The sequence below is a fragment of the Podarcis gaigeae genome (genome assembly GCF_964106915.1).
Source record: "Podarcis gaigeae genome assembly, chromosome: 2".
NCBI classification, from domain to species: domain Eukaryota; kingdom Metazoa; phylum Chordata; class Lepidosauria; order Squamata; family Lacertidae; genus Podarcis; species Podarcis gaigeae.
Genome location: NC_139679.1, coordinates 15,774,907 through 15,790,095, shown reverse-complemented (window position 1 = coordinate 15,790,095; position 15,189 = coordinate 15,774,907). Strand labels below are relative to the sequence as shown.

The following is a 15,189-nucleotide window of genomic DNA, read 5'->3' as shown; positions in this document are numbered from 1 at the left end:
GCAAGGTCCGGAAAATATCCGCATCACCATAGGCCCAAGACAGCCTCTCAGTTCCTCAGGCCAATACAGCGCAAAGCGTGCTAAAATATAAAATGTAGGAAGACAAGTCCCAAACGCAATGAAAATTAAAATTAAAAACCAGAAGCACATACAACAAAATCATTGAAAAGTGAAGTTCTCTCCCAACTCGCCCTATCCTTTTCATAAACAAGGTCAGGCATTGCAGCTGCTATTTTGCAGCCAGACCTTATTTATTCTAAGCAACGTGGCCGCCTACTTCTGCTATTTTATTTTTTGTTTAAAAACTTTGAACACTGATTTAAGCAATCCTAATTGTACGTATTCCCCCCAACTCCCAGCTGCTCATGCGCACACCGCCAGCCTGCCTGCTCTCTCTCCTAAATGAAATGTAAATTGGTATATATTACACGATTTCAGGGTGCATTATTACGACAGTTACTGAGGTTGTCATTAAAAAAAAAGTTTGACTCATTATGTTTTTTCATTCCCCACTCTCACCCCAGCTCCAGCCGCTGCTCGCCCCTCGTCCCCCGCCCCCCGCCCCGTTTCTCTCTTTCTATGTTGAAAAATAGGTACATAGATAGTGGTGGTTGCTTTTATTGTTGTTGATACGGTTTTGCTGCTGTAAAGAAATGTATTATTGATATTGCAGTTGTTGTAAAATTGTAATGTTCTTCCAATTGTTTTTATTATGGCACTCGTTCCCCTTAATAAATATATATGTGTGTGATTTATATTACCGTGTCACATTTGTGGTTTTCAATTTTCACATTTACTGCCCTGTTTATGACACGCACCAAGGATTAGAAGCTACGTGCGGGGGCCAACGTTAACTATCACAGTATCGGATTTTGCTCCTGGATGTAGTCTGTCTCTCTCTCTCTCCCCCCCCCCCCTTTCCTGGACCTGTGTGTCAATAATGCCTGGGAATGTTCACTATGATCCCTCGTCTATGGTGATGTTATAGATAAAAGGAGCCATTCATTTCTTCTCGTTTGGTCTGTAAAGTGCAGGGAATATAAATCAGTTTTTCTTATATTCCCTCCTTTTAGATCAGCTCCAACGTTCTGAGTTTATGAACAACGGCAATATGTCAGTTTAAAGACTAAATCAATACATTAAAATGTGTATTGTATGGGCAATCCTGGGAGAGAGGAGAGGGTGGTTGTTGCAGAAGGCTAAAGGAAACAGCACAGCAAATAACATTGGACAACAGGCAAATATCGAAAGGGATTCATATCTCTTCAACCAGTACAAAAACACGTCCTAACTCCAGAAACAACGAGAGGAGAAAAGGAAGGGGGGGGGGAGGGAACGACAACGACAGTCCGGCAACCATGTGGTTCAAATAACCATTGCCTGGTCATTTATTTTTTTTAAAGGTCCTTATTGCGATCTCCTATGCAGTCAGTAATGGAACCCACCGCATATATAAATATTCACCCAAGCTAATCGGAGGGAGGGCGAACCTTGGTTCGTTATCGCCACTCCTAAACCCATTTACCTGCAAGTAAGCCACCTGGCTTTCTTCCACACGCCCAATAGGAAGCGCATTTAGAAAGCGAGCGACGCATTCCTATGGACTACGGTGGGGTTTACTGGCCCCTCGAGGTGCGATTGCAGACTAAACTGACTGACTCCCGAGTAAACGCGCAGCCCGCACTGTCCAGCAACCGTATCCCAAATTGTATCCCCGCAACCCCATCACCCCCCACCAGAAATCCGACTCGCCAAAGCAAAATGGGAGACAACAGGCGTCTAGAATGTGCGGCTCCTTCTATGCACATACGCACGTCCCACTTACCAGTTTTGGGCTTCTTTTGTTTACAGAACCCCCAGGAAGGCTCGTGGATGCGCTGCCTTCGGTCTTGCTTTCCTTAAGAATAAAATGGCTGGCGCGATCGGATGTATTTGATCAGATTTAACACCACCCCACAGATGTTATTTGGTTTTTTTTTGTGTGTGCCACTTTTATAAACAATAGTCATTCATTGCAGCACACATATTGCAGCAAGCAATCCAATTAGAACGCGTTTCATTAGAAGTCCCCTCAAAAAGCACCGTGCAGTGTGTGCTCAGTGGCAAAACGCTATCGCGGGCGAGGCCTTTTATAAACCTGGATGCAGAATGTGTTAAATATTTCATTGAGGAATCTAGCTGAAGGGCCTTACAAGCGGGAGACGAACAGGGTGCCCTTCCCAAGGATTTGAATTTCTATATGTTTATGAGCATGGGCAAAGGGGGAATGGATTTAAAATAAATTCAGTAAGGGACCTGGGTCTTTGTTCCCTTCCCCCACCCTTTTGTCGAAAGCCTCGTCGTCCGTTTTGTTATGATTTGCTTCTGATTATTATTATTATTATTATTATTATTATTATTATTATTATTATTTACTAATTGGAATGCAGTTTGCACCCACATTAACTCAGGAAAATCTCAGGAGGATATACACCCATAATCATATTGATAGGGGTATAATGCATTTTGTTGGGCCGGTGTAGTGTGTGTGTGTGTGTGTGTGTGTGTGTGTGTATTCTAGAAAGAGAAATATGTAAAAAAAAATCCCACGTTCTCTGCTAACATGTTGGAAGGAAAACCTCTTCATCAACGTTATAACACAACAAACAAGCACTGGAATACACGCTCCACACCGTAAAATGTTAACACGGCACATCCAAACAATGCAGTTTATTTCTTAAACTCTTTAAACAGCCATCAAATTATATACAGAGAGAAATAAAGTCAGGATTCATGCTTTGCTACATTGGACTGCACCTTTCCCGGAGGGGCGGGGGAGGCCTGAGACTGACACAGAGAAACACACTCTCAAATGGGGCGGACGGTCAACTCCTAAATATAGTCTTAAAAATATATAAGCTTTCCGAAGAGCCAATCGGAACCATGTGTTGGGGGGAGAGAGTGGAAAGGTAAGGCGCCTCCTGCTTCACAACAAACACAGCTAGCTCATAATTGCTCATTAAAAATGGCACTCCTGCTTGCTTGGCTACTTTCTTGCTGTACACCAGGGGGGATCTTCCTCCCGTTTCCTGGATGAGAGCGCGCACTGCGCATGTGCTTGAAGTACTCACTGCGCTCAATTGCTCTTAAGAAAAGTTGTCACTGTTGTTTATCTCTTTTTTAAAACAAAAACAAAATCCGCGCACACTAAAAAACTTTTTAAATACTGATGATAATAATTAAATGGATTCAATGGCCTTGGGGCCCAATCTGATGCTCGATTCGGATACTCTCATTGACTTTAACTACTGGACTCTACGACCACAGGCGCTTTCTCGCCGCTGTGTTCCTCCCCCCACCCCCCCGCGAGGGCGCTTCCATCCCAGCCTTCTCGCCACCCTCCCCACCCCAGTAAAACACTGCACCATTGTAAAGGGGAGGCAGACTGCAGCCGGCATCCTCTGTCTCCAGCAAACCAGACCGCAGTGACATCACCACTAGCAAACCGTTCACCCCCCTCCCTCCTCCCCCGAATTAACCACATTTGCGCCGATCCTTCCTGATCATATTCTGTCATAACCAGGCTACACCCCTCTTTCCGTCTGCTTCGCGAAAACGATGCATCATTATCTTTAACACCCATCGCCATGGATCATTAGTTACACATTTTAGCCAATAAGGGAACACTTACCAGATTCTCTTTCCCCTTCCTCTCTCTCTCTCTCTCTTTCTCTCTCTCTCTTTCCTTCTCTGTCTCTCCCCTTCCTCTCTCTCTCTTCTGCCTCTTTTCTGTTCCGCTGACGCTGTGTTCAGCTCCACAGAAATATTAAAAAAGAGAAACAAAACAAAACAAGAAAGAGTGGGGGGTGGGGAGAGGGATAGACAGAAAATAAACCAAAAAATAAAATAGTCTTCTTCTGTATTTTTTTTTTTAACTTGGGGGTCAGGAGAGAAGACGGGGCTAGCATCTCTTCCCCCTCCCTCCCCCTTAAAAATAAAATAAAATAAAGGTATTTACAACTCCTTGTCCCCCTCGTCATTGCATCCTCCCAAGGAAATGTGTTGCGTTTTGCCCCTAGGGGTGGAGAATGGGAGGAGGCAACCAGCCGCAGCAGTAAACTCATTATTCCTTAAATGCCCAGAGCAACCAACAATTCCAACCCCAAAGGAAAGAAAGGGAGAAAGAAAAAAAGAAAGAAAGAAGGGAGGGAGGGAGGGGAAAGAACAGAGACAATTCGAGATTCCTTCCCCCACCCCCTCCACTACCACCACCAGAAAAAAATACTAATAATAATTAAAAGGAAAAAATACAGATACCATCGTACCCCCGTTTCACTGGCACTGCTTGGACTGTTAAAGGAAGGACTACTGCGAAAGAGTCATAAGAGAAACCACAATAAAAAGTTCACGTTCATGGATGGAGTCCACATGACTTCCTGTGGCCAATCCAACTTGTGATTCAGTCGTAAACTTTTATTGCTCAGCTGTAAATTTTCTGCAAACAACCAAGAATGCGTTGCATTTTTGTGACGAGTGCAAATGCTCTTCTCTGTCGCCATGTTTATAGAATTACTCTTTCCATATATTTACATGTGTGTATATATATGTCTGCGTGTGGATATATATATACACTCTCTCTCACACACACACACGCATTAAAATATATTCTAACCCGAATTCATTTGGAGAGAGCTGACGGAGTAGGAGTAACAGCTTTGTTTTAAGCCTATTAATTCATTTCTTTTTTAAAAAACAAAACAAAACAAAACCACACACACACACACACACACACATACACACACACACGAAGCAGCTAATATGCGAAGGGGCGGAGACAGGGGAAGACTACAACGCTGGCGTTCATCGGGGGCAATGCTACTCTCTCTATTATTGCTGCTAATTTGCTTCTTGTTTCGCTTCTGGCTCTTATTTGCTTATTGAAGGGGCAACCCATATGGCCACGCTGCCACTGATATTTTCCAGTTCCCGGATTGCACCTTTAATCAAGCTAGTTCACTGGTGGAAAATGCAACGTGGATATACCATTTTTTTTAAGGCGATAAATGTGTGAGTACACACACTCACTCAGAGTCTCCCTCAGACACACGTATGCGTGTGTATCGAAGAGGAGTTTATCTACAACCCCGGTCCCTTCCCTAGACCCGTGTTTAACTCCTAGCGGACCCTTTTCCCGAAAGGAAAAGGTGACTCCTTTTTGATACTTGCAAACTCCATCCTTCCCACATCCATAACACCCACCTTTTCACTGTTCTAGAACCTAGGTATCATCTGAATCAGTCCAAGGGACTTGTCTCCCCGGCTCCAACCCCAATTCACATTCAGTGGGACCTCAAGGGTTTGGGGCTAAAGACTTGGTCTTAACTGGACGATTGATCGGGGTTTTTCCACCCCTTAACTATAAATAAATCAAGAAACAGCCTTCCTCCCCCCGTTTTGGTTTTTAATGGGACAATTGGTCTTCTTGGTGCACTTCAAATCTATAAAGAGAGGCTCCCGAAACTGTGACCTTTTCAAAATTAGCGGAATCTGACTTAAAATAAGGGTATACATTAAACACATCAGTCCACCCAAGGACCGGCAGAATTTCTTAATATTTGATCACAGAGTTCGACGCCCTTTTTCAGTTTCACTCTCCCAGACGCGCATTAATATTAGTCTTACAAGATGGAGATTACGGGGCCATATAGCTAGAGAAAAATAATAATTCTGGGGGGAAATCTGAGAAACCGCAAAGAATAATTTTTCCTTCTTAATACGTACAGAATAAGCGATAATACAATTATACACAGATACATGATAGAGACAGATTGGATAGATAGATTAGATAGATAGATAGATAGATAGATAGATAGATAGATAGATAGATAAGTTTGGAAGATATTAGCATTGCTGTCTGAACATGCTGCCCCATAGAAGTAAGTCATAACCTTGGGGCGAAATGGAAATTGGGGTGGAGAGATATTTCGACAGCTACCTCCTGTCCTATAATATCTATCAGGCTTTACCTGCATTCCAATGGATTTTAATGGGATCGGATTGCACCCACGTATAAATTTTTATTCCTCATGGCAGCTAACTTTTCTCCTCTCTCTTTTTTTGTATTTCGAAAAATTTCAGGGGTGGGGAAGGGTTGTGTGGGACGCGTTTCTCCAGTCTGTGCGAGTGCGTGTCTGTCTGGGGCGGCGGGGGGGGGGGGCTCCCGAAACCCCACATTATAGGATGTAATCCAACCGGACGGAAGGGAAATTACTTTTTTTCACTTTACAAACCGCCAATAAATTTTATAACAGGTAGTTAAAAGTTACGACGAGGAAGGAACCGTCACAACAGTGGCTCTGGAGACAATGGGCTCCCCGTTTTCTCGGGAGAAAAGGGTCCATAAAGGGAACAGGAATTTTTATCTTGCAGCAAAAGCATAACCAGTGCTGCACGTTTTCGGGTGCTGCGGAAAAAGAGATTGGATACATTTCCTTCCCCCCCCTCTCTTTTGTATCTTATTCCGCATTCCGACTCTCCTGATACTGGAGACACGTTTCACTGGTTTAGGTGCTCTGCGGATTTTACCTCGCATCGGGTTGCCAGAGGTGGAGGGGAAGCTCTCCGAACTTTTCCTAGGAGGGGGGGACCCTAAATTCGTAACTTGAAATTGAGAGGGAATGATGCAAGCAAGGAAGGAAGGAAGGAAGGAAGGAAGGAAGGAAGGAAGGAGAGAGAAAGCGGGAGAGAGAGATAATGCGAAGAAAGATAGAGAAAGCAAAATTACTTTCCCGGCATTACCTTGGGAACTTTTTTCTTTCTTTCATTCAGGTTATTCTCAACCTCTGCCTGAAAACTTAGGCCTCCAAACTTTTGGGTACGTGTATGAAATATCATTTGTGTACATTTCCAAGTCTCGAATGGAAAAGTATTCTAAACCCCACCCACCTCCAACACATATACCCCCGCCCGCTTAATGGATGCATTATCATGTAACGGCTGCTGTGATTAGAATAATAAATTAAGAGAAAATGAGCAATATGCTCCAGTGCAGCTTTTTCGTGGATTTCTATTTTTCACAAATCACAAATGGAGATTTGAAGGAATTTTGATTGGCTAATAAAAAAAAATGCAGAATAGGATGATATTTCTTACTCCAGGCGGGTGGGTGAAACTCATTTCGGTAATATTGAAGTAATGATCATTTCCGAATCAGCCACTTTGTGAAGAGCATTATCTTCTTTCAAATTACTTCGCCTCGTAAAAATGGCCTTTTCCCTGTCTCTTTTTTGTCTCTCTTTGGAAATTATGAAGTGATTACTATATATATATATAGTAAATGCATGTCATCTAAAGATGCGACTTTGTTGTGTATTGACTATAAGCCATAATCCACCACAGCCCCACCCCAAATGTAACAGCTTTGCCTAGCAATTCCAATAATTTAACTTCTAACCCTATGATAGATAAGTATCGTTTGGGAGATTCCTTCAAATCAAACCACTTAAGAACATGGACTTAAATATGATGGATAGAGTGCAGATACAGCTCTTTTTTCTTTTCGTTTCTCTTCTTTTTCTTTTTTTGTTCTCTCTCACTCTCTCCCCCCCCCCACCCCACGCCCTTTTAATTCCCTTATTTTGAAATTAAGTTTTCTCGCCTCTTCTTGAATCTACTTCAAATCTCTGTAAGAGTAGTTTATCCGGCCACTTCCCCTTTGGGGACAAGAGATGGGTTGGTGCGGGTTGTGCAGAGAATGATTCTCGAAAGGGAACACTATGGACTTAGTTCAGAAGATGATAAGATGCTCCCAAGCTTTGCTTTAAAATGTCTGGATCCGCCACGCTTTAAACTTCTGTAATCCGCTGTAGGAAAAGTCGCCATTATATTAGATATTACCACGAGACAACCCAACTCAGAAGATGATAGATAATAGATAGATGATTAGATAGATAGATAGATAGATAGATAGATAGATAGATAGACAGACAGACAGACAGACAGACAGACAGACAGACAGACAGATAGATAGATAGATAGATAGATAGATAGATAGATAGATCTCGCCTTAAGCCAGGTCTGGCCTTCCCTTAGTTATGATGAGTAACACAATGGACTTACCTTTCTATTCTGCAGCCTCATAAAGTCTACACAATGGCAAAGCTTTATTGTCGGCGCCTTGCAATGAGCAGGCGGAATTGATGAAGTCTGGAGAGTGTCCACTCAAGAATACGCCATTTAATAATAATAGGCGTGTACACATCTATGCCTAGGCAAGAGCGGCGACTTGGTATTGTGGGTTTGAATTCTATCAGCTGGTGCTGCAAAAGTCTGTCTTTACTATGCATGTGTGTAGTACTGTACACAGTCAATCAAATGGTCCTCTTCCCCCCTCCTAAACACACTCCTAACTAGAATTTTGAAAAGAATAATAGGCACCCTACATTTATCACCGCGGAAACCTGCGTTATACTATAAAGGACGGTGCTTTTATATTTGGAGAAGATTGTTCCCCTGGACGCAACCTGCAGTCGGCTTCTAATATTATGTCAGGTTCAACAGTTTCTTGTAGCATCCAGACAAGCACCTTCGGATAATGCACTGAATATTCCTGCATAGCCACTATCTTTTCCAGAACCCTAAACACAAATATGCAACACTCCAATGAAATAATCAAAAACGCTGAAGTAGGGATTCATGGATGCGACGTAAATAGACATCACACTGTTTTCCCCCTTGTACAATTGTTTTCTGCAATGTCCAGCACGTCTCTCTCTCTCTCTCTCTCTCTCTCTCTCTCTCTCTCTCTCTCTCTCTCTCACACACACACACACACACACACACACTTCAGTTATTTGATTATTTAAAGACTTCATTGTTAGTTTTTGGAAGTTAAGAATGTTCTCAGCCTCCCAGTATCTTTTCCAGATTCAGTTTACTAAGCCAGGATGTATTTTAGGAATCTTGCAATGCCTTATCTGGGGTATCAATGTAAACAACCTGTCCATTTTCATACCAAATGCCATTGTGGGATGAAGTCCATTTCACCGCAGGCCAGATATAATAATATTCTAGGAATACCTACTCGCCCTCTCAATATTGTGTGTGCGCCTGTATATGTGTATGCACACACACACACACACACACACACAATCTCTTTGCATGTGTGTGTGAGTAAGAAAGAGAGAAAATAAACCTGTTTGCCAGTATTATTTTGTCAAGCAAAGTGTGTTTCGCGTACATTCACACAATGGAAAAATATTCAGGGTGTTCCTCCAGTTTCCTGATTGTGCTCCTGAACAAAGTATTTCTTATAAATAAATAAGTACCAGCTCATCGCAAAGCCCCCTTTTAATGTCTCCATTATGTCTCCTCCCAGTCCTTTCATAATGTAGATATGGACAGGGACGGGAGACACACGGGTTCCTTCCAGCTATTTCCGTTTTTGCACACTTTCACACACGTACACCACAAAATATTAGGTGTGAAATGGCGAACTATGACATTTTCAGGGGACAAACACTCGAACCCCCCATGAATGCCCGTGGAAGGAAGTGTGTCGCTATTGATATGCTTTAAAAACGTAAGAAGCTAAAGAAAACCATTGTTATACTTTATAGCAAAGCAAGAAGTAATATACTAGTAGAGGGAGAAATTTGGAGGCTAGCAACAGAACGCAAAGCTCAATTTAGGCGAAGGTGGGGAGTGAATCTTTGTAAAGCGTCTGTTAGGTGCAGGGCGAGCCTCTATATATTTAATGGGACTTACTCCCCAGTAGGTGTCTTGAAGAGTTCAGCCTAAGAGATCTTCTCGTGTGAATTCATAGCACCAGCAGAGAACTGATGGTCATGACGGAAGGAGTTTCGTCTCCTCTCTTTGTTTACCCAGTTGCTGTCTTGATCCTTAAGTGACACCAAGTTCCACGGATCTCCGTGGCATTCCAAGCCAACGTACTTAAGGCTCTTAACCCTAGTCTGTGAACGTGTTAACGTAACGCCTCGTTTCTTTGGAAGTGAAAAGCCTGAGTCTTGGTTTTGAACTGTTAAGTAACTTGAACGTATGAATCGTCCAGTGGCTTCTGCCAAGACCTCCTGAGTCAGTGGGTGTGGATTTAAAGAACTGGCAAACTACTTAAGAAGCCACAATCCTTTTCTTCCTCTCAGTTTTTATTGTTTATTTACGTAATGACTCACGTATACAATACAAATCCACGGTCGCCAGAATTGGATTTCTGGCAGAAATTGCTACATTCAGAGTTTTGAACACGCAGAGAACGATGGCTTACATAAAACAATGACAAGTGTGTATGTTTTTTTGTGTGTGAGAGTGTGTGTGTGTGTGTGTGTAATTCGAGCATGTTGCATTAACAGATAAGTCAAGACAAATAGATAACTATACATTCAGTGCAATTTAAGTCCTAAACTACATTATAAGCACAATAAAATAATACAATACTGTGCGTTCTTATCTAGGCAGTTTCAGTTGTTGGGAATTATTTTTTTCCAAGAGAAAATAAGCAGCAACATACGACAACAAAACCGCGTTACAAATACTTTCAAAGCATGACTCCTTCTATAGGTAGTGATAAGATACATTACAATGTGTTTTTTGTATTTTTCTTTTTTTCTTTTTTCTTTTTCATTATTATTATTATTTTCTGCTACTTAGTAGCTTGCATTAGGGCAATACACAACTCCTCTTTAAAATGATTCGAACAAGTTTTTTTGTTTTTTATTTAAGTATGTGTAAGCCCCCACCTTGTTGCTAATAGATGATTATTGCAGGTTTCCCATTAGGTAGTATGTTAAGAATTTCGAGTGCTCACACGAGTAATATAGTAAACAACACCCAGAGAAATCATTAGGTGGTTCCGTGTCCTTCACAGCTATCCTAAGCATGTTTCCTCAAACGTAAGTTCCACTGATTTGGCTGGGGCTTCCTTCCAAGCCAAAATGCCTAATGCTATAGCTTTTTCCTGCCAAACCGCAGGGCGTATATAGGTAGACACAACATACAGATATATTCATAGATAACTAATAAGCATGTGGTGCTGTCTTCAGGCATGTGTCAAGCCTCCATCTTCCAAGAAGAAATTGTCCTTTAGTAGCTATTGATTGACACAGCTAAAAGTTAAAAATAAGAAATGGACCTTGGCGTAAGAAGGGCACATAGGTAGGTAGGGATGTTTGTTTGTTTTAAAGTTAAGACTAAGCATAAAGCGTTTTCATACATTCCCTCCCTCCCTCCCTCCCTTTACCTTTTATATTATTAAACTTGGGGAGGTGGTTAAACCTGGTCGAGAAGGAATAGGAGTCCTTCCTATCCCAAATAAATATATAAGATCCTTGTATTTGCTGACAACTAGAAAAAAGAAAGGAGCAGAAGGGGGTGGGGTCACTGCTGGTGGTGGTGATGGCGAAGAGGTCCATTCGTCTGGAAATAGATAGTGCTGGGTTTAGGACTGGATCTGTAAGTCAGTCCTGTTCTCTAGTTATTTCACTGGAAGCCGAACACAAAAAAAATGTTTTTGTTTTTAAAAAGTTAAAATTATTATTATTATTTTCTAAAAATGCTGCTATAAGGAAGGGGGGAACTAAGGGAAGTCCTATGACAATAAAAAGGGGGAGCTACAACTCTTTTGACAGGTAGTTACTGTTGTGTGTGAGTCTCTCCATTCTATACTCTATAAAAGCGAATGACCGTCGTAAACATCTCGATTTATCATCTGCCATAAAACGAGGACTTCAAGGAGCTGAGAGAGATCAGTCCTTGCTTTCTTCTTTTTCCTCTTCTTCTTTTTCCTCTTCCTCGTTAGTTTCCTCCTCCGTCTTCTCCTCGTCCCTGGCTCCGGGGAGTTTATCCTTGTTGTTCTCTTTCTTCCATTTCATCCTCCTGTTCTGGAACCAGATCTTGACTTGCCTCTCTGTCAGTCCCAGGGCGTGAGAGACCTCTATACGCCGCTTCCGTGTCAAATAGGGGTTGAAGAGGAACTCCTTCTCTAGCTCCAAGGTCTGATACCGGCTGTAAGTCTGCCTGCCACTGCGCCTTCCGGGAGCTGTTGAACAGGCAACAACAACAACAACAAATAACTTGTTAGGGTCTCTTCTCTTCGCTTTGATTCTGCCTTCATGTCTCCTAATGACAACAGACCACTTCCCACCCACCCACTCTCCTCGCCACTGTCTGTCTCCCACCTCCTACAGCCCCTTCTAGCATTCCAACAGTCAAATGAAAGAAAGCATATATTGAAATAAAATTACCTTAGGAATCGGAGTTCCAAGGCAGACCTCCTGCCACCCATTCCTCCCCCTCCGTCTCCCCTGTCTGTGTGCAAAATTTACTTTTGACTTCCTAGTGCAAATGCACTTAAAAAAAAATACTTCCTTGTTTCTCGGTTTTCCTTAGTAACCCTCAGGATAGGTATTCCACTACAGTTTCTTTCAGTTTTAATTTTTTTGGGGGGGTGGGTTGGACTCTGCTGCTGCTTTCTGTGTGTCTATTTAGGCATCCATATGCATAGCTGTAGAAACATATATACAAACGTTGAAAAGGCACTGAAAGCCAACCCAGCAACAATAATTATAGTAAAATACCACAGTGTGTATATATGTTGTTATCTTTTACATACGAGATTGCTGTTGTTGTTGCTGCTGCTGCTGTTGTTGCTGTTGTTGTTTTTAAACAACAACAACCATCCCTCCCCCATTTTTTTATTATCGAGATTTTTATTAGAGGCTTGCCTGGAAGTCAGAATCGTCAATCATAACAATAACTTCTAATCTTCTGCTCCGTGTTATATGTCTGATCTGAAGACTTTCTGAGACATCTTTACACAACTGTGTTTTAAAGAGGGGGGGGGGTATAGCTAAAGCTGTCCTTTAATTTCCCAGTTAAAAACAAACAAATGAGCCTTCATGTGTTTTGAATTAAAAAGCCTTCTGAGCCACATTCTAAGAGGCTGAAACTTGTGCTGAGAAGAGTATTAGAGAATTTTGTGGGCATTTTGGCACAGCTCCTTTCAGTAAAGTTACTTTTAATACAGCAATTTGTAGAGTCGTTACTGCTACTGTCACCATTATTATTATTATTATTATTATTATTATTATTATTATTATTATCACCACCATCACCACCATCATCTCTAAGTGTTCTTAAGTCTTTTCCTTAAAACAAAAAACTGTGAACAAAGTTGCCCTTCAAAGTTTACACTTTAAATATTAAAGATCTCTCGAAATATTCAAATGATCTGCAGCGATATTTTATTATTATTAAAGCTCACCTTTTAGCCCAAGACGTCAAGCAGTTAGGAAAAGCTATATGACATTTTTAGAGGGGGGGGGGAGACCCAGCGTATTATCAACATGCTAATAACCTCGTGGGAGCTGTATCTTACTGCTCTCCTGGAGGCAAGCTATTTTAAAAAAAGTTTTACTTTATTGTGATTTAAACCCAGAAATCACCTTATTGCCTTTTAAAGCCAGCTACAGCCTTGTTTACTATATATATATATATATATATATATATATATATATATATATATACCCCCTCCCGAAACAGGAAGAAGAAACATTCTTGCAACCCCAACCCCACTATTTATCTATCTGCCTTTGCCTGTCTCTCCAAAATACAGATTCCCCCCGGCCCGCCCCCCCCGTTCCCTAAAACCCTTTCTTTCTTTCTTTCTTTCTTTCTCTGCTTAAATAGAAAAGAACACATTTAAGGAGGAAGGAGAAAAAAAATGGTCCTAACCGTGAGGTCTCATCCATGGGAACATGAGACTGGGAGAAGAATTTTGATTTAAATGCCCTTGTCCCTCGCTAGAGTTACTGTTGGAAGAGGATTTACAGTCAGGATATTGTACCACGGCCGCCTCTTGCTGGGCACCATAAAGCGATTGCCTGGGTAGGGCTTCGTATCCATAGAATTTAGAAGCGTCTCCGTGGCACGCCAGGGCGCAAGGATTTTGCTGGTATCCCGAGTTGGAGATGCTGGAGGTTCCGTGGTGGAAGAACTCTTGGACGTGGTGTGAAGGGTGTTGGAAGCCGGGAGCCGTGGTGCCCGGACCGTACACGAGAGCATGGCTTCTGCTTACACTTTGTGGAAATCTGCAATCGTAGTAAGTTGGTTCCAGAGACTCGCCGCCTTTGTACTTGGAGAAAAGAGGATTTACAAAGTAGGAACTCATGGCTCTCGCATGAAAGGAAGGAGGAAACCAACCTTTTACCACCAACCACCAGCAAAAAAAAAAAAAAAAAGTCTTTAATTCTATAAAGAGATCAGTGCTAAGGACTCTCGCTCTCGCTCTCTCTGGACTCTGCAAAGTCCTGGTTAGTGGCTGGTTGTGCCTTTTTTTTTTTTTTTTAATGCGCGCGCTCTCTCGCTCTCTCAAAGACGTTTCATAGTGCCTGAGTGGGTATGGCTGCTTATGCCTAATGCTCTTGACTTCTCTTATATCCGTCGATAGGTAGAGCTCTCTCTCCGTTTCTCTTACTTCTTCCCTTCCCTTTAACACCACAGGCAAATTCCTCAAAATCCCGGTGGTGAGGCGCTCTCTCTCTCTCTCTCTCTCTCTCTTTCTCTCTCTCTCTCTCTTTCGCTTGCTCTCACACGCGATCTGGATTCATCAATCCACCACACCAAGACAGGCTAGGAAGAAAATGACAAGGAAATCGGGGGGTTCGTGGGGTGACGGGGAGGTGAAATAATCAGCCCTCAGAAGGAGGATAGGGGGAAGAGAGAAAACACGCACACGCACACACATACACCCTCATATCTAGTGAATGGAGCAGGGTTATGAAAGGTGCGCAGTAATACCCTTAGGTGCTCCTTCTCTCTCCCCCCCCCCCCCATGCTACGGAGCCTCTTCACTTATCTGAGCAAATACATGCGCCAGCGAGGTCAATTTAGGTTACTTCAACAGGTAATAGGTATAAAACGCCAACCCGGATCAATTTTGGGGGGAGGGGCAGAAATAAACACCGGATAGCTTGAGGAGGCCTTATTATGATGACAATCAAGGGGGAACCCCCCTCCAAAACTCAACCCCCTCCCCAACTCTAGCAATGGAACTGTCCTTGTTTATGTGGCTGTCACTCTTAGGGGGTGTTATAATTAGCGGGGGGGGAGAGAGCAAACCCCTCTTTTAAAAAACAGAGAGAGAGACTGAGGGAAAGAACATACGGAGCCTAGAGTATCTTAGCTGGCTATGAATGC

At 42.4% G+C, this 15,189-nt stretch overlaps 2 protein-coding genes and 1 long non-coding RNA gene across 4 annotated transcripts in view; 1 reads left to right on the top strand and 2 right to left on the bottom strand.

The window, feature by feature from the left end:
- The window catches only part of LOC310840022, a 141,317-nt gene extending 138,141 nt beyond the window's left edge, over positions 1-3,176 (top strand). Inside the window, exon 2 of the long non-coding RNA XR_014561767.1 lies at positions 1,829-3,176. This is a non-coding gene — a long non-coding RNA (uncharacterized lncRNA). The remainder of the gene's footprint in view (positions 1-1,828) is intronic.
- LOC310839926 (homeobox protein Hox-D3-like) overlaps positions 1-4,289 on the bottom strand; it is a gene marked incomplete at its 5' end in the record, with an annotated part of 116,435 nt that extends 112,146 nt beyond the window's left edge. For both annotated transcript variants that reach the window (XR_014561703.1, XM_083729009.1), the window contains one exon: positions 3,671-4,289. The remainder of the gene's footprint in view (positions 1-3,670) is intronic.
- Positions 4,290-10,124: 5,835 nt separating this feature from the next.
- On the bottom strand, positions 10,125-14,972 carry HOXC8 (homeobox C8). Its single transcript, XM_083721340.1, has 2 exons — positions 13,726-14,972; positions 10,125-12,031 (listed from the first exon to the last, which is right to left on the bottom strand). Exons 1-2 carry the CDS (start codon positions 14,159-14,161, stop codon positions 11,739-11,741), a joined length of 729 nt encoding a protein of 242 aa, XP_083577466.1. The 5' UTR covers positions 14,162-14,972; the 3' UTR covers positions 10,125-11,738.
- Positions 14,973-15,189: the final 217 nt, after the last annotated feature.